The sequence below is a fragment of the Melozone crissalis genome, unplaced genomic scaffold (assembly GCF_028551555.1).
Source record: "Melozone crissalis strain CALT ecotype California unplaced genomic scaffold, PUWL_Pcris_2 ptg000009l_1, whole genome shotgun sequence".
NCBI lineage: Eukaryota > Metazoa > Chordata > Aves > Passeriformes > Passerellidae > Melozone > Melozone crissalis.
Window position 1 is genome coordinate 16870773 of NW_026535787.1, and position 23393 is coordinate 16894165.

General features: G+C 40.2%; 1 protein-coding gene across 2 annotated transcripts in view; it reads right to left on the bottom strand.

The window, feature by feature from the left end:
- Positions 1-351: 351 nt before the first annotated feature.
- CMSS1 (cms1 ribosomal small subunit homolog) overlaps positions 352-23393 on the bottom strand; it is a 224108-nt gene continuing 201066 nt past the window's right edge. For both annotated transcript variants that reach the window (XM_054270289.1, XM_054270290.1), the window contains 9 exons: positions 21098-21198; positions 16355-16426; positions 12625-12754; positions 9948-10007; positions 9304-9406; positions 7812-7872; positions 6893-6980; positions 5177-5265; positions 352-1003 (listed from right to left, as the gene is read on the bottom strand). In XM_054270289.1, the coding sequence (XP_054126264.1) occupies positions 920-1003; positions 5177-5265; positions 6893-6980; positions 7812-7872; positions 9304-9406; positions 9948-10007; positions 12625-12754; positions 16355-16426; positions 21098-21198 (788 nt within the window). In that variant the 3' untranslated portion in view covers positions 352-919. The remainder of the gene's footprint in view (positions 1004-5176; positions 5266-6892; positions 6981-7811; positions 7873-9303; positions 9407-9947; positions 10008-12624; positions 12755-16354; positions 16427-21097; positions 21199-23393) is intronic.

Consider the following 23393-nt stretch of genomic DNA (forward strand, 5'->3'; position numbering starts at 1 on the left):
CAGATGCATTATTTCTTCTCCCTTCACTTCCATAGCTGCCCAGCTAACAGGCATGGCATATAAGGATTTCACTAGGGAAGGACTGAGACAGCACTGGACAGAGAACACGGCTTTGGAAGACCAAACCAATTTTTTTAACCTATTACATTCATTGCTATTGTCTGAGATGCAATTATAGGGTTGTGTGTTCTTTATCATAGGACAACTCATTTTTAAAATATCCAATTTGGATCAATGGCTTCCCAAGATACTGATGATTTCCTCATCTCTATTCATCTCGTTCTCTGAAAAAGAATCCATCCATTCCCTACTATCTGCAATAACAAAAGAATCACCCAGACATCACCTCATTTTATTTTAAATGGACAAACATAAGAATACTTTTTGCACACTTCAACAGTTTAACCAAAATAAAATCTCAGTGTAATGTACAGATAATTTATCATGTAAGACCAAAAAGCAGCATTTGGTTAGGTCCAGAACAGATAGGTGAAAAATACCTTTTCAACATGTTACTGAAATTCATACAACTTTTTCAAAGACCTCCCAAGAGCAAGTAGATTACCACTCTCATGAGAGAAATACATGTCTCATTTGGGACAGCACAGGGAGGGAACAGAAAACTGAGCTGTGCAAAGACTTTCACACCCATATTTGCTCATCTTCAAAGTCTTACTTGTGACATGTAGTAGTAAATCTAGCAGGTGAAAGCAGTGTAACTCTGGTTTCAGTATGACATTGTTGCTGCAATAAAAATAATACTAGAACTACAAACAAAACATCTAGGTTTTTATTAAAAGAAAACTCAGAAAAAGTTGCAATGTGCCTTCTGTATTGAGACCTCTGAAAAGTCAAAATTCAGTTGCAGGCAGGATATTAGTAAAATGCAGCTGCAAATTACTTCCTTGTTGGTAAACTATTAAAAGAGTCCCAGCTTCACAGATCCATCTCTGCACAGCTTTATAATACTTTTCTCCAGTAGGTCAATTGTTTCTTTCTTTATCTGGAAAAACAAAAATCAAAGAAAGCATAAGAAGTTACTGATAATGATACCATTATTTATTTACTCAGGCACCTTACTATAGAAATTAAAGAAGAGATTCCTATACAAGGTCCTCTAGAACATTTCCAGTTTTTAAAAGACCCATCATTTGCCCTGCAGCCCTGAAGTCCCATTTCACATGGCTACAGAAAGTTTGTCATTGGCAGAGTTGATAAAGCACACCACAGGAAAAGGCCCATCCTGGGCTGCACAATCCCCACAGAACTTTCCAGAGCAACAATTGGCATAAAGCAGATGAAGGGCAGTGCAAGAGGCACAGCCCTGTCTGTGTCTGAGACACCTGAATGAAAGTGAGCATGAAGGTCAGGTCTGCTGTGCTGCAGTACAAAGAACTTTGGTTTACGACACTGATATGGCCGTGGCTTATGGCTTATCTAAAGATAAAACAAATGTATTACAGAGTAAATATTGACTTCATACTTCAGAGGGAACACAGGATTCTTTATCATCATGCTTAGTCCAGAGTTTCCTTATAGCTCCCTCTTACAAATCCCTTGTTTGCAGGTTTTCTCTCAGGATTATATTCTTTCATGCCTCCACTTTGCAGAGGAATAAATGATGTAAGAAAGCCCAGCCAGGCTCAGTTTCAGACTGGATGTGCTACATGAAGATGAACACAGTTGTCTTCTATCACAAGTCCTTTTCTCACAAACCTTTCATTTTCATGGCATATGCAACTTAAACAACATATTTTCAAATTTACTAAAGGCTTGGTGTGTGTATTGTTTGTAGAAAACACAATATTGGGTTTTTTTGAAAGGAAGCTTGTCCTTTGGTCAGATCATATAGTATACAATCCATTTTTATTTACACCTTTATGCTTTACTTCAATTCCAGTGTGCCAAGACAAAGTCTGATAAACTGATTCACTCCTCCTGTGGTTTCTTTGAGAGCTTTCATCTCCTCCTCTCTCCATTGTTTGGGATGAATGAAGTGGGACACACAGGAACAGGGAATGAGAAATTCCAGCAGCATTAACTAATGAGATGCTGAGGGAGCTGACAGAGCAGTGGATCAGGGCACCATCCCTTGTGTGGATATGATGGCATATAGAACTGCCACGTGGGATGATCTATGTGCTTCTAAATTAATATATTTATTAAAATATAAATACAATATTATAACAATTATATTATAATGTTATGTATTATAATATAATATTCTAATATATTAGAATATAAATATAATTCTGTGTACATAATTGTACACTGAACATTGTGTGACTACCAAAACAGCAAGTACATTGGACATGTGCTTCCAATTGTTCTTGCTTTCTGGTTTAAAAACAATGAAATTCAGCAATGCTGCACCTTAAGTATGCAAATAAATTATTGATACTTGACATTTGCACTGAAAATAGGCCAGTATGCTGAGTTTCTAAATTTAAGTGTACAATTTTGCCTCCATAATTAAAACAGGTGGAAGAAATTAGTACATCAAACAGCCTATTCTAAAAATTGCCTTTGCTACTGTATTTCCTCTCTTTGAGACAACTTATAAGTATTCATAGCATGTATTTGACATTTTTCTATACAATGAGAAAGGCTGACTAGGACTGTATTCCATATTTGAAGCCCACAAGTTGCTAGAACATCCCATTGGTTTATATGTGATTTTAAAATATCACCAAAACATTATTTGGGTGTCGTTTGCTGTTGACATTCCTTATACATAACTTTAAGCAATCTGCCTGATGTCTGCAGTGGGATAAATACCTGCTAAATACTCCACTTATAAAGCCCAAGATGTCAAAAACCTTCCTTTATGATGTGTTCCATGAGCAAAGAGCAGTTTGAAGACTTTTCTGTAATTATATATTCACTATTCTGTAATCACACACAACTATCTATTGCTTATCCTAACACAATATATGATGGTCCAGTGATCTTACTTACCCAGATTTAACTTGAACTAAGCTTTAAATTTTTATGCTAAGACAGCCTTAGGATTTTGCCTTCATAAAACAGACTTGGAGTCACAACTTTAGGCCTATATTTCTAGACAGACACACAGAACTACTATGATGCTGCCTACAGTGAGCTGAAAGATATACTTGAGGTTTGCAATAGCCAAAATGAAATAGTGGCAACATAATCTTTATTTTTTGGAGGTGGAACACCTATGGTCTACTTTATTGATGCTGACTTCAGCTAACTTAAAAAATTCCTCCCACTGCCATCAACACCTTTTGTACTGCCTGTGATTTTGTACTGTACTGTCTGGGATTTCATGTTTTCTGTTCTTTAAAAAACTTACAGGTAAGTGCAGGCACCATCCAAAAAAAGCCTTATGTATTGTAAAAAAATGCCTTATGTATCAGCCACAAGAGGGAGCCTCCTTGCCGCCAAAAAAGCAAAGGCAGGGCATTTTTTGCTACTTCATTTCTTCAATGTATTTTTTTAGTTTTGTTTTGTGTATGTGGGGCTGTAAAATGCAGCACATTCAAATACTTAGACAAGTACATAAATGGATTAATGACTGATAATTTGTTTCACTTGTGAAACAGCTTAATGTTTATATGCAAAAGAATATGCAATCTTTTAAAATGTTTATATGCAATCTTTTCCCTGGAGATTCCTTCCACGTATGGGCCTGCTCTAAACGCACAAAACCTCAAGACACTGTGCAGGAAATTGGGAGGTTTCTAACAAGCATTAATGGAGGAAACTGCCTCTTCATCTGGCTAGAAATAGGTGATGCCCCACAACAGACTGTAAACACAGCTTGTTACAGCAAGAAATACAAAAGCAGGATTACAGAACTGGAAAGAATTGGGAATTATTTTAGAAGGAGTGCACAAGTGATGGACAGGTTGAAGTTGTTTGTACCCTAGTTCTTGTCAAAAGAAACAAAAAAGAATACAAAAGGACAAGAAAGACAAGGAAAAAACCCCAAGAGAACTGTCTGTAGATTTCATGTGATGCTATCTTGCTCTCAGGTGGAGAAACATAGATGTTTGGCCATAGTTTTGTTTAGTTTTTGAGGAAACTTTTCACTGAATCACAGCATATGCTGAGTTGGAAGTGACCCAGAAGGATCAAATCCAAATCCGTGCCCTGCACAGGATACCCCAAGAGTCACACCCTGTGCCTGAGAGCATTGTCCAAACACTCATTGAAGTCTGTCAGGCTTGGTGCTGTGACCACTGCCCTGGGGAGCCTGTTCCAGTGCCCAACCATCCTCTGGATTAAAAACGTTTTTCCTAATATCCAACTGAAACCTCCCCTGATATAACTTCAGGCCACTCCCACAAGTCCTGTCCCTGGTCACCACAGAGCAGAGATCAGTGCCTCTCCTCTCATCCTCACAAGGAATTTGTAACTGCAGTGAGGTGTCTCCTCAGCCTCCTCTTCTCCAGGCTGAACAGCCCAAGGGACCTAAGCCTCTCCTCACAGGGCTCCCCCTTGGGGCCCTTCTCCATCCTCATGACCCTACTTTGAACACTCTCTAACGGCTTTACACCCTCATTATGTTGTGACCAGAACTACACACAATATCCCAGGTGAGGCCAGCCCAGCTCAGAGCAGAGCAGGACAATCCCCTCCCTGCCTGGCTGTGATTGTGTCCCTGATGCCCTCAGGATAGGGTTGGCACTCCTGGCTGCCAGGGCACTGCTGGCCCAGATTCAACTTTCCATCAATCAGGACCTCCAGGTCCCTTTCCATGGTGCTGCTTTCCAATGTCGCATTCCTCAGTCTGTCTGTACATCCAGGGCTGCCCCATTCCAGCTGCAGAATCCAGCACTCCCCTTTGTTAAATTTCACACATTTGGTGATGCCCATCTCTCTCAATTATCGAGGTTTAGGACTCTGTACAAAGTCCTCCTGCTGAGGGAACTTCCTAGGGACAGGTAGAATATCCAGGGAGCATAAACAGGGGAAACCACAGCACAACCACACAGCTGTGACTTGCAACAATAAAGGAAAAATTATTTTCAGGAAATAATTTTGAGACCCAGGAGTACAGACTTCTTAGTCAATGTGAACTTCTTTGTGCTCCTTTCCCACTGAAGACAGCTTTACAGAAAGAAAACTTTACTGACCAAGACCTGAGAGCTACCAACAGAAGTACTTAATACACAGAACAGAACATATACAGGTGCTTATACAATACCTCAGGGATGTCCATCATTCTCCTCAGTTTCTGGTCTCTCCAGTTCCAATCCAGAATCATATATTTCACAGAGTTTAAGCACAGGGCATCTAAAAAGGCAACATAATTTTTATTACCAAGATAATATTACATGTGCTTATCAAAATGATTTTTGGCTTTTACATCTTTTGCTGTCTGTTTCCAAGGAAACTAATCTTTGAACACTTAAGTACTGCATTTGCTGCTTGGAAAACTAATGCACTGACACTGCAAACTCCCTTAGCCATATAATCTCATGCCTTTTTGGAAGATAAAAACAAAAGCAGAACAACTACTGCTGCCAGACTTGTCAAGAGCTTAACATCCTGCCAGAAAGTAATTCCTCAAGCTTCCTCTTGATGAAACCACAGGAGTTGAATTTCCACAGCTGATGTCACTGGTAAGTTACAAGGACCCTAACCTGAAAATTGATGTTAATAGGAATAGACAATGTTCAGCAATTCACAGGACAGGGTGCTCTGTGAATATGAGTCAGGTCAGTGGTGCTGCTGAAGAACTCCTTTATCCTTAAATAAGTGGTGGTGAAAAAGAAGGTCCTTTCTGAACTTGCTTTTCAGCTGTTCTCCTATTTTTTCCCTGGTCTTCTACATGATGCTCACCATTTTTTCCCATCAGTTTTGAATCCTCTCCCCTCCCTAAGTCCCTTCCCAGTACTGCAACACTAAACTGTCAAAAAAGAACTAGAGCTTGGGATAAAATTTAACATTTCCAGGGATGGGCCATCCACAGCTTCTCTGGGCAACCTGTTCCAGTGCCTCACTACTCTCATGGCAATGTGCTGATGTGCTGAGCACCAACATTTAATCTTGGTGGAAGCAACAAAATGATGTTACTGCTGCACTCTTTTGGAAGGAGCAGTAGAGTCCCAAACCCACTGTCTGATGTCCCTGACCAAGAGACCACAGTCAGAGCAAGACAGTGTCTTGCATAAGAGGAACAGAAAGAATTGCCTTATCATCTTGTCATTTTGTTGTTTCCTTTTCTTTGTGTACATACTGTCTATTGAGTAAGTAAAAATACTCAAAATTTAAAAGATTTAAAGAGAATAATTATTTTTACTACAGGCAAATGAGAAATAAGATCAAATCAGCAAGCAGATCTTTCCTACACCCCTCACAAAAGTTTACACTAAGTTCACAGTAACATATGATACAGTGACTTCTGCCACTATTCCCTTTTGATCCACTTGCAGTGTTTGGTTTCCTGGAGCTTTAAATCTCACATTATGGTTTTGCAATCACTTTCAAGTCAGCATAAATCAGTATTTCTGCCAAAAGAGGAAGTCCCCCACCTCTGCCTGCTCATTACCTGATTTTGTGTGCATGCTGGTTTTGGTTTAATTGGGGTCATTTCACTGAGCTGCCAAACAGACTCTAGGGCTTACACAGGGAGCAGGAAGAGGGAACAAGCACTGACTGGCAGGTGAGAGGAAACATTTTTCTGCCTTTCTCTGCTAATACTGGCTTATGCCAGCCTAAAGTGATCATAAAACAAAGCACCAGAACCTTGACCTTGTTTTGACTGACATAGCACAAGTGAAGAAACAGAACCATACAGTTTAGTACCCAAATCTACACGTTCATGTCAACCTAAAAAAAAAAACAACCAGTTTAAGTTTCACTTCTCATGAGACCAAATATAAAATGCCTAGGGAGGAAACCCTCCTTGTTCTCCTACCTTGCTCCACTAGTGCCTTTACTCTCCCAGGAGTTCCAACCCCAATGTGGAACATGCCTTTCTCCAACATATTCATTTGTTCCTTTATCTAATTTGAAGAGAGAAAGAAAAATCAACAGTAAATCCATAATTGCCTTAAAATTTCTTCTCAAGGAATTGGAAATAAATTCAAGATCTCATTGTATTTCTTTCTAGAACACCATCAAGTAACAAATTATATTTGCCTTTCAAACTGTCAAATGATTATATCTGGAAGAAAGTTTAAGAAATATAGCAAGCCAGCTGGGCATCACACTTCTCTAGAGGTTCAATCTTTTTTAACTTTAAAAATCTGCCATTGCACCAACTATTTTTGGAGGCGAGAACAGCAAGAACCCTTCAGCATTTAAACAAATGCTCTGGAATACTGAAAAACTTGAATTAAATCTGAAGTCCTTCAAGATGAAGATACTGGAAAAAGGTGAAATAAAGCAAATGACATTTGTGTGTTTGAGAGCATTTATATCAAAGGCCAACTGTCCATTCATTATTCTCAATAATTTGTGCTTTTTAACAGGTGTGGATACTGGGGATCCAGGCATTCAATTTTCAGAATCCAGATGTGGGTGGTGGACAGTTTGCTTGCACAGAGCTGTGTGTGTGAGCCTGCTGGCACTGAATGAGCACCTGATGGGGATGTGAACAGTGAAACTCAGCAGGTGCACAAGCACCTACACTCTGCACAGGGCTGCACCAGAGCTACTGGAGATGGTGCTTAGTGAAATTCTTCCCACTGCAGCAATGGGCTACCAAAGGAAGCACTACTTAAAGCAAGGAACTTCATATGAACACTGTATGAAAGGCACTACTGCCAAAGGATTTAAAAAGAAAATTGTATCACACTATTTAGCTGTTTACTTGCTCTATTAAAGTTCCCTACCTTTATGTGCTTTGCAAACAACTTGATGACTCTGCAATCTCCTTTAAAGGCTGTCATTGACCTAATAATAAAAAAAGAAGAACGGTGAAGTTCAAGAAGCAGGGCTGGGCTTAAGACCACACATGAGGAAAGAAAAACCAACTGGCATTTCTCAATACATTTGAGACACACAGAGTCCCCCAGTGAACTCTGGTTGTACTCTGAACACTGTGTACATTCTTGTTTGCTACTCATCAACAGAGATCAACAACTGGACAGACACAGTGGAAGATACCAGGGCAATATTGTTTAGATGGATTGTCAGATAATATTTAATATTATGGTCTGTGCTTTCACAGCTAGCTTAGTTCAAAACTGGTTAATCACCAAATCCTAATTAAAAAATGATTCTGTTACTGAGATAAAGGCATTAATGAATATGAGTGTGTGTGCAGAAAAGGAAGGATCTGTGTATGGATAAATCTACATTTCAGACTTCCTGCAGCATGGCTGCTGGGACAACCTAGGCTGTCACTGTCTTTACTGCATACATTGTCCAAATTCTAATTAACCAAACTAATTTGTTAGAAACCTTGACTTGTTTTTCTGATACTCCATTTTGGCACACCGTAACAACTCTATGTTCTGTATTCATCAAACAGGAGACAACATATTCAGTATTTATTTAATGTCATTTAAGACAGCTTGTTCTGCATGCTTCTTACAGTGCAAAAAATTTTTAATTTGCAAAGCTAAAGGTTTATCTACATCTAAACCACCTAAGTCACAGGTGCTAGTCTCTGCATGCATGACTGGAACTTATCTGCCTTATCTATGCTTATATCTGTGTCACGGAATCAAACTTCCCAAATCTCCATCTCAGTTTGTATTGACAGATAAGTAGGGTCAAGACATAGAAGACAACCATGAAATTTGTGAGGTATCCATCAATTCATCAGCCATCAAAACTTCTGGCATGAGAAGTAGGAGGAAAGAGAAGAGGAAAAAACTGAGATAGTGCACACTGAAAATTGTCATCTCTGCCCCGCAGTTTTGCCGGCCTGAGCCAGCTGAGAATAGCTGAGAACACTGACACAGACCTGGAGGCACTCAGGCCAGACACACCTTGGCATCTGAGGCCCTGAAATGCCATGTCCTCATTGCCTTTGGTGTAAAGCCCTGACTTCTAGTGGTGGATCATAATGCTTTATGGGCTTACTCTGTTCCCAAGCATAACATGTTCCATGTTTCCCCTAAATTGGTTACCCTTTACTTTTGGTTTTTAACAAAAGTAACACTTCCCAGGCAAGTGAAGTCCTGAGCATTACTTGAGTCCAAATCCGAACACCACACTCCCAGAGTTTAAAGAAGGAAGGGATATTGCATCAGTTTGAGGCAGTGAATTTGCTGGCTAGCACAGGACAGTGTCCCAGTTTTGCCTTTTTGCCTGTGGTTCCAAGCCAAAACTCCTGAGCGACTGCCAACCTCAACACAGCCCTTGCTGCTGACATACTTGATGAGCTCCAAGGAGCGCAGGGCAGAGCTGCAGAGCACCAACATCACCAGTGACTTCTTCTCCTTGTGGTTCCTCCGGAGCTTCGCCCACTTCGGACAGACTGCAATGGAAAAGCCCTTGTAGCCACACAAAGTACTGCATGCCACAGTTTTAAATTACTAGAGTACATGATGAATGGTAGCCAGCAGCAAGAACACACATGCTGACTCCTCTGAGGTCTGGAACTTTGGCATCGCTTTTGTACTTAGTCATGGCTGAGAAACTGGAAAATGGAATGCCCAAAATAAATAAAATACAGAAATATCACATAACTGAAGAAACTAGATAAGCATTAACAATCAACAGTTTTTAAGGTGATGAGCCTGTTGTCTTCATTTGCCACATATGGCAATTTGTATCAGAGAAAACCATCTGCAAAGATACATTTACCAGACCAGAAGTTCTATATAAATATACAAGAGAAAAAAAATTCACTTGGTTTATGTCAGCAGACAGCTGCAGGACTTATTAAAGACTAATTAATATTAAAGTAATTAATATTTCATAATAAACAATATTTGGAGCTACATATAAAATTGCAGTAATATTGTCTTAACTATATTTTTCATACAACTTTCATCCAGACCAACATTTAAACTCACTTTCCTTCAGGTATGAAGAAAAACTGTGGGTAAGATCATTGGCTGGCAAAAAGCAGGAATCTGAAAACATAAAGGAAAAAATATTTTTGTGGTGTATTTTAACAGCAAAGGGAGAACGCATGTTTGCAGTAAAACCACTAGTTATGTTGATGGAATCCCACCTTCATAAATCCATCATCAATAAATTAGCATTTCTGAAACAAAAATTAACATAGAAGAAACTTTGTATGGGTTAAATCAATGAAGGTAACATCTCTGAATTGCAATTTCTTTTTTTTCAACCAGCCTGAAACCTTGAATACTGGGCTGCAGTACAGGTGTGATTCCATGCTTTAAAGAAAGTTTTCATATGTCTTTGTCACAATGAATCAAAGCCTCAGCCAAAAGCCTTACACCCCTAGACTGTTCCTCCAACGTACCTGTGATGAAATATGTTTGTACATCCCTCAAATGATTCATACTGTGTAAATGCAAGAATCTACCAATAATTTACTTGTCAGTAAGTTATGTTTGTTCACCTTCTGGTCTTTCATATTGTGGCAATCCACCTAACTATATCAACCCTAACAGCAACATCTCCACAGCATTTTCAGTGCCCTGTCTTCCTCTATTTCCTGCTGACTTCCTTTTCTCTGGTCACTGCTAACAATGTCTTTTAAAAGCACTCTGTGGCAGACATGCCATTTAATTTCATATAATGGCAATGGAGGTCCTAACAGGTTCTTTGGAAGGTCCTTTCTCATGCCTATACAGAAAATCAAAGTTCTTAAAAAGGTGATTAAAATTCCATGGTCTGAAAACTTGCCACTGTTGTTAAGAGCTCTTTGCCTGATGGAACAACATGCTTTTGCAGAGCATTAACAATTCTTCTGTCCTTGAAGACTTACATATTTGTCACCATCTTGCACGAAGCACAGCCCCTCAGGGTGCCCATGGATGTTTGCTAATCCATTTTCTAAACTAAGGAGGTTTCTTCAAAGACATTATTCATGCTCACATGGATGGTGCACTGTGCTAATGCTGAGAGCATCCATCCAAGATCTCCATCAGAACAGACAATGCAACAAACTTGCTTTGTAGCCAATGCCTGGCTGAAGTCCTGTCTTGCAAAAACTTTTATTTTGCACTGATTCCTATTAAATCCTGAGACTGACATTTACTGGAACTTGAGTTTCAAAAGAAATGAATCTGTACAACTGAAGCCTCAGCAGCTGATTTACTTTAAAAATCCTGTTTAAAGAGGCACTTGATGCTTGTGGGGATGGGCAGGGGCTGATCTTCTGAATACATGTTCTCATTAATGACTGACAGCTCAAGTCACTGACTCCTCACCAACACTGCAGTATTCACAACAGTTTTAAATAGAAGTTTCAGAAAGGGAGGAAGAAACACACAGCTCCAGACTGCAGCAAGAGACCATGCTGACTTTCTGACCAACCCTGACCTTCTGCACTTTGCCAGTGAACAGGGACACACCACTCCAAAGTAGCTGCTTGTTATTTACTCGGTGCTTTGATGTGAATGACTTGACAGCTGTACAAGTTCATAAACTCCTTGGCACTCTAAGCCTTCAACTCCCAGCAAAAAAATTAATGAAAAATATAGCCATCCAACACATATGGAAATGGGTGACTTCAGTAGCCCAAAGGGCTCTTTTAATAAGAAAGAAACCAAACCAATTGATTATTTCCTAAAAATCTTATATACCAAAAAAATACTTAACACAAGCTTTTCAAAGAAATCTATATGGGATTTTTCCAGGTTTTCTTGATCCAGGAACAAAGCTGAGACTGCTCCACAGAAATAATGAAGGGTTCACCTAGAATCATGGGGATTAAGGAAGAGCACCTAGAGAGACAGGTTTATGCATTAATAAAGCAAAAGCACTGCTGGACTAGAAGGCTTCTGCATTGGGCACAGGTCACTGACAGTTCAAGAAGTCCCAAAGGTGAGTGCAGGCTGGTACCAGGCTGCTGCTCTTCATCAGCCCTACCAACAAATCATGGACAGTGTCTGCACAGGAGAGGCAGAGAAGTTCAACGTTGCCATCATCTCCAATGCAACCTCCAATTGACAGAAGCTAAGCCTGCTCTGTCCTGCTTTTTGCCTCTTCTATTTGGCTTTTAACTGGAGGCAGGATACCAGGAACAAAAAGGGTGCCCATGGCTAAAATTTGGTCACTTCACACACAGACCAAAATTATCACCTCAAATCATACCCCTCCCTGAAAAACCACTGCATTCAAAATCTCATACCCCTATGAGAATGATGCCTCATTATTTCTTTGTCTATTTCTGTCAGCCCCTTATTATGCATTGACTCAGATAATCCCAGGAACAAAATACATCTCTCACAGCATCTTGGGAGCTAGTATTAGGAATCTTAAAATTATTATCAGAAAGTCAGCTTCAGAAATTAATAGTTTATAATAAAAAGAGATATTTAAACAATGTTTCATTTCCATTCCTCCAAGAAACCTCACATTTATTCCAAAGAAACTAACATTTCAACTTAAACAGCAAATTAATATACAGTAAAAAAGAAAAATAAGAAAATATTTTCATTAAAAAGTACAACTCAATTGTGCCCCAAAAGTCTTCTTTCCTCTGCAGAAAAAGAAGTCAATAGTATCATGAAAAAACCCCATTATTTACATATTAAATAAAGGATAAGTTACCTGACAGCTTTAATTCCTCTATTTCAATCACAGAACGGTTTTCACCAAAATGTTGACTAAGCAGATTTTGTAGATCTGCAGGGACACCAGGTTTTGGAGCAGATTTTTGCAGAACATCAGAAATCTTCTTCTAAAAAATCCAAGTAAAATGGTTAATATGGTATTTCTGTATAGCTCTTTGGCTAGCTAACAACGCTGTACGTAAATGTTCTCCATATCTTTATACAGGTATATCAGTTTAATTATGGCTTAATTGGGAAAACACCTTACAGTGGGACAAGATTCCCTGTGTCTTTAGAAGGAATGCAGACTTCAGATGCAAGCTGAGGTACTTGGACAAGATGGTCTGTGAGCCTGAACATGAAAAATCTTGTGCACTCACCTGAAATGCTGCTGTAACAAAAACACAACTGAAAGCTCTTTTTGAGTTTTGCTATTGCTACACTTTAGTATCAGATTGAAAGTTCAGGCTTTTTTCCCCTTATTTGTTTTAGTTTATTATTCTTAAGGCATAACAACAGGAATCAAATGATAATTATGTGGTTATATTTTGATTTACACAGGGTAACTATCTATCTATCTATATTTGGAAGGGAAGATGGTTAGCTATATGCACAGAATACCACACCAGGGTGATGAAAATTAGTTAAAACAACAGAACCACAGGTCAAACAGCAGGAACTCACAGCTGCTTTGCTCTCCCACACTGTAATTATTTTAAAAAAAAACTACTAATTTTTAGAGACTGAACATGAGTTCATAATGATTGTGTTCTGCACCTTAGGAATGTTACTAAGTAACAGGTCTGAATTCTCACTGAAGTGACAGGATTGCTGTATTTTTTGCCATAATTAAATGGAATATGTGGTTAGAATAGCCCAAGGTTCCCATTGCCAGCACTTAAGAGAAGCAAATGATAAATATTTTAGAAAACAGCAAATTTGCAAGGACAGAGGCAGTCTGGAGAGAATGACAAGAATGTGATGCCTCTCTAGTTCTTGCTGAGATGTGTTTAGATTTTGAAAGGACAGTTCAAGGTTTCTCAGCTGTGTAAGCTCAACCGAACTCATCATCAAGGGGACACGTGGTAGCATAAGTAGAGATGAAAAGGAGCAGAAGGATGTGCTGAGGATGGAACAAAAGGGTCTGTATTTTTGAGGCAAAGTGGGATTTCACAGAGATGAGGTGGATATGGAAAAATTTTTGGCAGCTTTGGAGGGATGGTGGGTACCTTTAGTTTGGCAGGCTGAGGTTCAGGACAGCAAAGATCAATAAAAATTTTGAAGAGAAGTATGGCAGGAATTGTAATGTCAGGGACAGACCTTCTTCCATCCATTCTTTCCCTCACTCCATCTCAGCACCTACTCCCTCCTCTCTTCCATCCCCCATCATTCTGTCTGTCCCTCTTGCCCAATACACCCCAAACACTCCAATAACAGCAACATGAGGGGCAGAATGCTGAACAGGGAAGGGCCATCTGGGGGCTGCCAAAACAGCACAGGCAAGGCAAGCACTGCCTCTCCCACCATTGCCACTGCCTGCTTCAGCCCTGCTAAAAGCCACCTGTGCGTTTGCAAGACCCCAGCTGAGCCTTTGGCAGTGGGGGACATGGAGATGAAGTGGTTTTGCCTTCCTCTCAGTCTAGCTCTGGCCTGGTGCAAAGCCCTCTGCAGTCCCTGGAAGACTTTGTAGAGGACCTCTGGCTGTTCTGCAGTGCTTCCAACTACAGCATTCCTTCCCAAGATTCCCCTTCACTTACCACTGTTGTATTTTCCTGCCATGGAACAAGTGCCTTCCCAAAGCATGACCAGAGGCTGTGGGAGCACAGCCAGCCTCTCTGTGAGACCCACAACCAAACCTCTCCATTGTTCTTCCCAACAACCCCAGATGCTTTTCCCCAGCCCTGCCTCACAAGCTGCCTGTGAAATGACCCACATTTGGGAACCTCTGATGTAGCAGACAGCAAGACAGATCAGGCTCATTTTACCTGGTAATTCAGTGTAATTCACAGGACTGATACATTATTCATTGTGCCACTTGCTTCCTTCAAAAAATTATTGCCCTCTGGAGGGGAGAAGCCTGATACAAGGAGAAATTCTTTAAGAGCAAGAGCAAGGACACCTGAGCAAACTCTCTTCCTTCAAGGAGTGCTGTGGGGAAATGTTCCTCATGCAGGAAGTTTTATTATTTTTCTTCCAATTCATTCCAGATGCTTAAAAACAAAAGGGCTTTCCCCCCTTTTCCTTACTTTTGGAGACGGCACTTTGTTTGGAAGCCACAGATCAACATAATAAATGTTTCCTGATGGGATTTTTTGACAAGCTGTGTCTGTCAGCTTAGTGGCCCACTGAAAGCAAAGGTGTAAGTAAGCAGCTGCTGTTGGCCTGAGAATGGGGCTCCTTGCTAGGTGGGTTTGCCAGCCCCTGCCATGGCATGCCTTCACTCTGGCTCCAGCGGAGTGAGTGCTGCACTCACTCTGCCAGAGCCACATTGAAAGCAAAATCCCACTCTTCCCTCTTCCCATTCCCTGGATGGTTAAGAGGGCTAACATAACATAAAAAGGCCACCCCTCAGCCTTGTGAGGGTGCCAACTATGTAGAGTCTGTCCCCCTACATAAAGACAATTAACTTGCCTGGTGCCAGATAATCTCCATTTAGACTGCAGGGTGTGTTTGTTGTTGTGGGTGAGGATGGAGCATGGCCAGAGGGACAATACAGAGTATTTATTTATATACTTATGCAGAGAGGAGAGGAGTAAACAAGGACAGTCCTTGGCTCAAAAGATGGAACGGCAGCTGGAGCCTGACCGCATTGGGGGAATGGGTCACATTCTGCAGCAACTGAAGTTCCACCTTTCTTCCATACAGTCACCCTTTCCTGGTGGGCAACAATTGCAGATGGGGTGTAGACATACACAACCTGTGGCAGAACCAGCTGCTGGTTTCTCTGGGTCTGGACTGAAGGCACGTGAGATGGCAGGTCATGTTCAGACTCAGGTGTTTACTGTTTCTTATCAGTAAAACAGTCTCACTACTGTGAGTTTGGCAGTTTTTCATTAGCAAAGCACAAAATGGGTAACAATCTCTGGTTACAAGGTCTTTTAAGACTAAACTATCCAATTAAGAACTGACACCTAGATTATTTTCCCTTTTAACCCAATAACTGATCCCAAAGAGCCCACAATGGGGACTTTTCTGCCCAATCACAAAATGCTACACAAACCCAAGAAGAAGAAGGAAGAAGAAGCATGAAGAAGAAACCCAGGACAACACCTCGTGCCCTCCATCTTTCTTCCATCCACAGCATTCTAAAAATCCCAAAACCTAAGTTTCTCACCAAGTGATACACCTACACTACTCTCTATAATCTATTGCACACTTTTGTGGATTCTAGTATATCTTGAAGTCTAGGAAACTTTCTCCATTAATGAAGGTCAAAGTCAGTGCTCCCCTGGGGGTCAAGGCACTCCACAGCAGACAGAGAAATATCCCCAGTGCCCTGGGTTTCCACAACAACCCTTGAGTGGAACAGAGACAATGCCATAGGTCAGGTTGGGAATAGGTATCTCAAGTAAGATTTAAAAATTAGGAATTTCTCTCCTTCTCTAAAAGAGGCTGCAATATTATGACCATATTACTTCTCATCACCACGGGGTTGTCCCCATTCTGCATCTTGTAGCAGCATTTAAGCCCACTTGCCAGACCCCAAACACACTCTGGGACACTCATACCTTCTTCCTCTTCTTTGCCTTCACAGCACTCTCTTGCTTTTCTTCAGGCTGACTTAAAAAACACTCTGTAGGCTGCAAAACACATTAAAAAAATAAGTAAGGAAAATGTCACCAAAGGAAGGCAAAGGAGGTAAGAGGAGATACAGAAATGATAATGTTGGGCTAGGAAAAAACAATTAAAACTGAACTTCCCCACCCTTAGAAGGAATCAAATCCTTACAGTTATATGTATACAAAGTAATTTTGGAGTTGAGATTGCTGTTGCAACCAGAGAGGGAATAAAAGAAGAGAAAATTGAAGCAATCAGGGTGTAGTCATAATTCCATAAAACGGTGAAAAGCAGGTTTTGATACATCAAAAAAAATCACGAGGTAAATATGAACAAAATTTACCACTAAATTTATATTTTTAATCTCCGCTATTGTGAATGATAATTTTTCTAAACTTTGCCAGTAGTGTTCTAAAATAACTAGGTCTAAGATGAGCATCAAGACAGTAAAAATAACATGGAACTGGGCAAGATTAATTAGAAACAATCATGCTCTGAAGTTCCTTCTACACTTGTAATACAAAATTTAGGAAATTTTCAAATTTGTCCTACCCCATTCTTGCTTTGACTTTTCATAGCAGGCAGGGTCAAATACACACAAGAAAAATAATGGTGTTATCATTAACCCTCTTTTGTGCCTGAGTGAACAGGCTGAATTGGTCCATTTGTACCAGAGTCCCTGTTCACATAATCCAGGGCTAGGATTTGACCATAACCACCTAAAAAGAGGAAGCAAGGCACAGACTTCTCTTGTTTTGAGTGTAGCAATTCTCTTTTCTTTTGCCTTCTTGGGGCCTTCTACCTAATGGAAGTGTAGATTTATCTACATAGACAGGCTTTGGAACTTTGTAAGTGACTTGCTGAAGAGCAATGGGATAATAGGCTGAGCTGCAGGAAAATGCTCCACGCCACAATGATGCATTTGGCTGCAAAACTCTGCTCTTGTGAGAAAATGTGGAGAAGACTCATCACATGGAGCATTCCAAAGCTCAGGAACAGCAAATCCAGCACTCGTCCCTGGGGAAAGGCTGAAGGAAAAGTATCAGCAGGAAAGGGAGCCTAGCTGAAAGCCAGAGAAGCTGCTCCTTTGTTGCCTTGGGAAGGCAGCTTCAGTCAGGCCAGGAGGGACAAAGGAAAGCAAAGAGGAGTTCAGAGTTTCTGGGCCTTTCTGAGCCCTCCCTGCACTGCCCCACCTTAGCAGGAGGACACTTCATGGCAACTGGTGCTAAATGACCCAGCCTAGCACACTCCTGCCTGTCCAAGCCAACTCTCACAGCCTTATTAGGAGCATTTTTTGAGGTTTAATTGTTTATATTATGCCTTCTTTTCCTCCCTACTCCCCTTGCTAAATTAGCTATTAAAACACATAACCACCATGCTCAACACAAATAAGTGACCTCTTACTCTCTGTGCTGTGATGCAGCCCCAGCCATGGCCCTTGCCAAGATGGGAGTATTGTACAGCAGTGGCTCTGAAACTGGTTAAGGATTGAAATGAAACTTAGGAATTACCTATTTCATTTAATAGGTAAATGACCTAATTAATTTAATTCATTCAAATACCTAAATCTTAGGAATTACCAGAGAAGGTTTGGCTGGGGACTTGCTACAGCTAGCAAAGCACCCTACAGCTACAGCTGGAATGTCATGCAGCCTGCATCAAAACCCATGAGAAGTTGTGATAGGGATTGTATCTTGCCTCAACAACAGAATTCTGCCCCTGTGATTTTCTCAGCTATAAACAAAGATTATCTTCACTAGAAACGAAGGGAATGACTGCAAGTGGAAACTTCCTTTAATTAACAAAATTCTTCCAGAGTTAATATAAGTTTTCTTGCTTTAGTTTTGGTTTGTTGCTATTTTAAAAATCTCTGTCCTGACTCTGATTCAAGTGTTTTTAAACCACCACCATACGTTTCTTCATTCCTATCCCTATACCATTAGCATTCCCAGACATTGAGACTGAAACAGAGCTACCCTCTGCTCTACTCTTACACATCCCAGCTGTCCAGAGATACTTAAAGGCCATTAGCCAGGTGTTTTAATCATAAATTTTATGGTCAACATCCTATTTTATGCAGAGAACAAGATTTTGCATTGCTTCAGTCAAGGGCTACCTACAAGCAATCAAAAAGTCAGAGAAGGGCCAACCTTAAACTCTGTCCTCTAGTAGAGTTTGATGGTTCCCTATCCCAGTGCTGCTTCCAGCATACTGAAAAATGTCATTCATTCACTTTGGGCCCATTTCTACCTTCTTATACATCATGACCTGCTTTACATAACTCTGCAAACATTCCCAACTCGTATCAGTAGGAGCAAAGAATGAAATGTGCCACACAGCTGAAAAAATTTCTCTGAAAGAAAAAACTTCTCACTGCTAAGCCTTCATTCAAATATTTGAAAGTACCACCAAATGTCATGGCTTCTTTTTTGAAGGCAGTATGTAACCCTTTCTTTCAACAGCCACAGAAACAGCAGGCAACACAAGCACACAGCAGGCTTGTAGTCAAAGCTTTGCTTCCTTAGAGAGAAGCATGTTTGGCAAAACTGCCTCCTTTACACTGCATATATATATTTAGGCATAGTATAATATGCCTAAACTATTAGCCCAGCAATAGTAAATCCATGTTATTCAGACATTAAAAATAGTGACATAAAAAGAGAAATTTTGTGGTGGTGAATGGCTGTAAACTTACATGTCTAAAATATTTCAGCATCTGATCTACCCTGAACTTCTGACCCTTATCCAAGCATAAGTTGCCTACCTACTCATGCAATAGCTCTTTGCATGCCACCCTTAGGAAAAGGCCATTTGCATGCTTTTCTTATGCAAGAAACAAAGCAGACAACCACTGTTTTTTGACACTGCTCCCTGGTGCTCTGTGTTTTTATGCTATTTTTACATGGAAATTCTTAAAATGCAGAAAACAGGAAATTTGCGCTGAGACAAGTGATTTATGAACTAAAATGTCATAAATTCCTTGTTTGTTAATCATACACAGAGCATAAAATATTTCCTGTATTATATTTCTAACATGCTTTTTTTCTTTGCATGTTGCCAAAGTGATGGGAAATTCAAATGTAGAGTGAAAACAGTCTTGCATGTGTGTGAAAGCTTACATTCCAGGTCAACCACATACTCTGACTTTTGGGGTTTGTGACAAAGTAAACACATCACTGCATCACTCAGACTGGAGAGAGATCACTCATTTCACTGTTAGCCTGAGGACAGCCTGCAGACATGGAACATGGATGCTCATTACTCTGTTGGGCTGTCTCGTGACAGACTCTGAGGTGCCAAGTCCATTGCAGAACAACTTCCAGCCTCTGAATAAGGCAGTGTGAGTAAAATGGGTTTTATTATTTGCACCAGAACTACAAAACCACCAGCTTTCCATAAATAACTCTGATTTGGTATGTCTAAAAGACAGGCAATAACCCATCCATGACTTTGAGCTCCCATAAAGCATTTCCCTCTTGCAGTTTCACATCTAAACATCAAATTACCTGATTCCAACATGCAGGCTGATATTCTTTATGTGACAGAAAGAGCAGTGGCAGGTATTCTGCTACAGCTGAGCAGTGCCAGGCTACCTTGGTAAGTAACTTCTGTTGGCTGTCCTTCTTAAAGTTCTCATAAAAAGGGTCAAGCAACCCTTCCAAACAAAGTGTCTTAACCTACTACTAAATGCCTAAGTGAAAATGGTGATAAAAGGTTACTCCATAAGAATTCTCACTCCTCAGCATCTGACCCCCGGCAGAGCATGTACAAAGGCAATATAGCCTTCTCCTGTATTGCTTGGTTCTCTTTCCTAATCAAAATAGTGATCTCATTCAGAATATTTGGATCACTTCACCTTTGGTCTCTTTGGAAAGACATCCAAAAGCACAGTGATTGCTACCATGTTGTTTACACTTCTCTGTTACAAAAAAAGAACATCCCTGCAAATGGCTTTCACTTGGGCAGTTGCCTAGGCATTACAGAGTGAATTTACTATTGACCTTAGGGTCAAAATTCATATCCGTAACCTCAAGGAGAAAGGGCTTCCAATGTAATTTTAGCTCTCTGACAGCCACTCAGTCAATTCTCCTGGGTGGTATGAGGAAGGCAGAACAAATTTACCTTCAAACAAGAAACTTCATAAAATCAGCCAACCTCTAGATGAGTTTTTCCCTCAAACTGGGGTGATGCTGATGTTCCTTGGCCTGCTCCATGTAATGCTGAACAACACAGTTCCTCTTGGCATTAAATGAAGGTTTTAGCAGTGCAAGGGTAAGAAAACATCAATCCATGAAGACCTAAATTCTTTTTCACTTGGACCCTGAACTGGGGACATGTTTGGGTAGATAATCTGTATAACAAGTAAATATGGCTTTCCAGACTGTGTGTGTGCAGGGAAAGGGAAAAAATTGCAGGGGAGGACATTCAGTAGCAGCACCCAGGCTTGCACCACTGGACAGTCACTTTGTAGGATGGGCCTGGCAATCTCAACTCACACAAAACAAGTGTGAAGTTCTTGCTGAAATGTATTAGAGTGTGACCACTTCCAAATAAGGCAACAGAATTTAAAAAAAAACCCCAAAACTGAACAGATCAGAGAGAGTGAAGAAAACTGTCCCTTTACTGACAAAAAGGACATTATGTTTCCCTATGCATTATCACTGTTGTGCTAAACAATTACTTAATTTACAGACCTGCTTTCTTTTCTTTTTCACAGCAGGTTTGGAATCTGAATCTTGACGTGTTGCTGTCCTGTTTTCACTTGCTTTTTCAATAGCTTCATCATCTGAAGGATCTAATAAAAAAAAAAGAAGAGTTCTTGTTACTGTTTTTCAAATCCATCTACCCATCTTTGCATTCAAAAACAGGCATAAAATCTCTAGCTGAAAGGTTGTTACCATAATACAATCTTATTACTGGCAATAAATACAGCTGTATCAAATGCATCTTCTTGCTAAATTTGCTGATACTTCTTTCAAAATAAAGTTATTTCCTCCTACTAAAGCAAGTCTTGCAGATGAAGGAAAAAAGATCCAAGAAAACACATACAAAAATGCACAAAATCCCCATTCCAAGCTCCGAAATGCCTTACTGACACACATTAAAGAGGAAAAATTACAAGGCAGGTATAATGTTCTATTGTACAAAAAATACGCACACTTCCTGCAAGTACATTTGAATTGGGTCTCTTACTTCAGCAATAATTAGACAAAGGCACCACTCCCAAAGTTTGAGCAGAATGTCCACAAGACTAAAACACACTTATGTTTTAAAAGACAACTAATTAATTCAGGTGTCTCTACCGATTCTCTTCTTCATTTCTTTTATCTACAGAGAGACTTTGGGAAAAAAATAAATGCACAGCAACAGCTCCCTCCAACAGTGTTGTAATAGTGCTTTAGATGTATTCAAACACAGACTTTTATATTGGGGACTGAGTTACTTCCCTGATTATTGCCAGAAGTATTTTCCTCCATCAAACGGAATTAATTCAACTTCTGTAATTGGAATGTATCTGCACAACAGGTATTCTGTCATTACTGCAATCCCCTGTATTCCAAAGCTGTAAATTCACAGCTTCAAGATTAAGTTACTTATTTTGAAAAGAGAGGAATAGAAGGATTTCTTAAGCATCACCTGAAGTATAGATGCTATATCTATGCATCACTAGTTGTGAACAGAGTGAACTGATGGTCAGAGAACATGAGAGAGAGAGAAAATCAGTTGTAGCTGGTATTCACAAATTCCATGTTGAAATAGCTATTGACTGAAAAAAAGTAAGTGAAAGGATATGTGAGAAATATGCAAAAGAATTTAAGTGAAAGGTAAGTAAAGGCATGAAAGAGGGGAGGGAAGAACCTCTATTAATCCACAAATGTAGCATTATATATTATGCGGCAATCAGGCAGTGGCTTTAAAAATCCTAATGTGACAGAATGGGTAACAAAATGGGTACATATTTATTCCTAGAAAAACACCATCTCATAATCTTCACTCCTTTTTCCAATCTTGAAAAGCCTGTGTAACAGTCAACACCCTAAAGTTTGGGTCTGACAGCTCTTAGGAGCTCAAGAAAGTTTAAGAAGTTGAAAGATAGTAAAGAAAATCAGCTTTGTTTTAACAGGTTGGATGCCATTTGCCATGAAATCTTACTTGGTATAGACTAGATTCTTGGCAAACCACAAGAGCTTCAGAAAGAGAGCAGCAACTGAGAAGAGAATTTGTTTTCTGTTCAGTAAGAGACTAAGAGACTCCCAAGTGAAGATGGTAGATAAATACGTTAATGAACTTAATTAAAACCAAAATAAATGCCATGGAAGAAATGACAGCACTTGTTTTCTCAGTACAGAATGAAGTCATTCTGAAATCTTAAAATAGAAATTCACCAAGAAAAGCCCTCGCTTTCCAGCTCTAGAGCAAATGCAGGAATGTGTGCAGCAAGTGAACATCACAAGCTCAGCTGACCTGTGTGTTTCATTCTCCTTGCAGGCACAGCTTCAATCAGAGCTGAATGGACTGTGGCCACACGAGTGCCAGAGCCCAGGCAGAAACGATGCGCCTAGTCCTGTACAGCCCAGCACGTGGCAGCAGGTGAACAGGTCAACAAAGAAAGCCCAAAGTTTGTTGGACAAAGCTTTTCCTTGCATTACAGAGCAAATATCTTTCTCTTGAGGATGTCCAAGTGCTCCTGTACCGTTGTTCCAGATTGCAAGGCAAGGTGTATTCTATTACCATCTGTGTGGCAGTTGTCTTTTGTCAAGTGGGCAGTTTTCCTTATCTCTCTCTCTGAGTGATCATAACCACTCCTCCCTCAGGAGGGGACATCTGCTGATAACAGGCTACTGAATGTCACTGCATGACTGATAAGAACTACAGCATCCCATTGTGAGATGCTCCACCAAGAGGGAGGAGCCAAGCATTCCTACCCAGATATAATCTGGAGGTACTGGAACACCAGCACAGCTTCTCCACTGGATTCCCAGAGGAGCA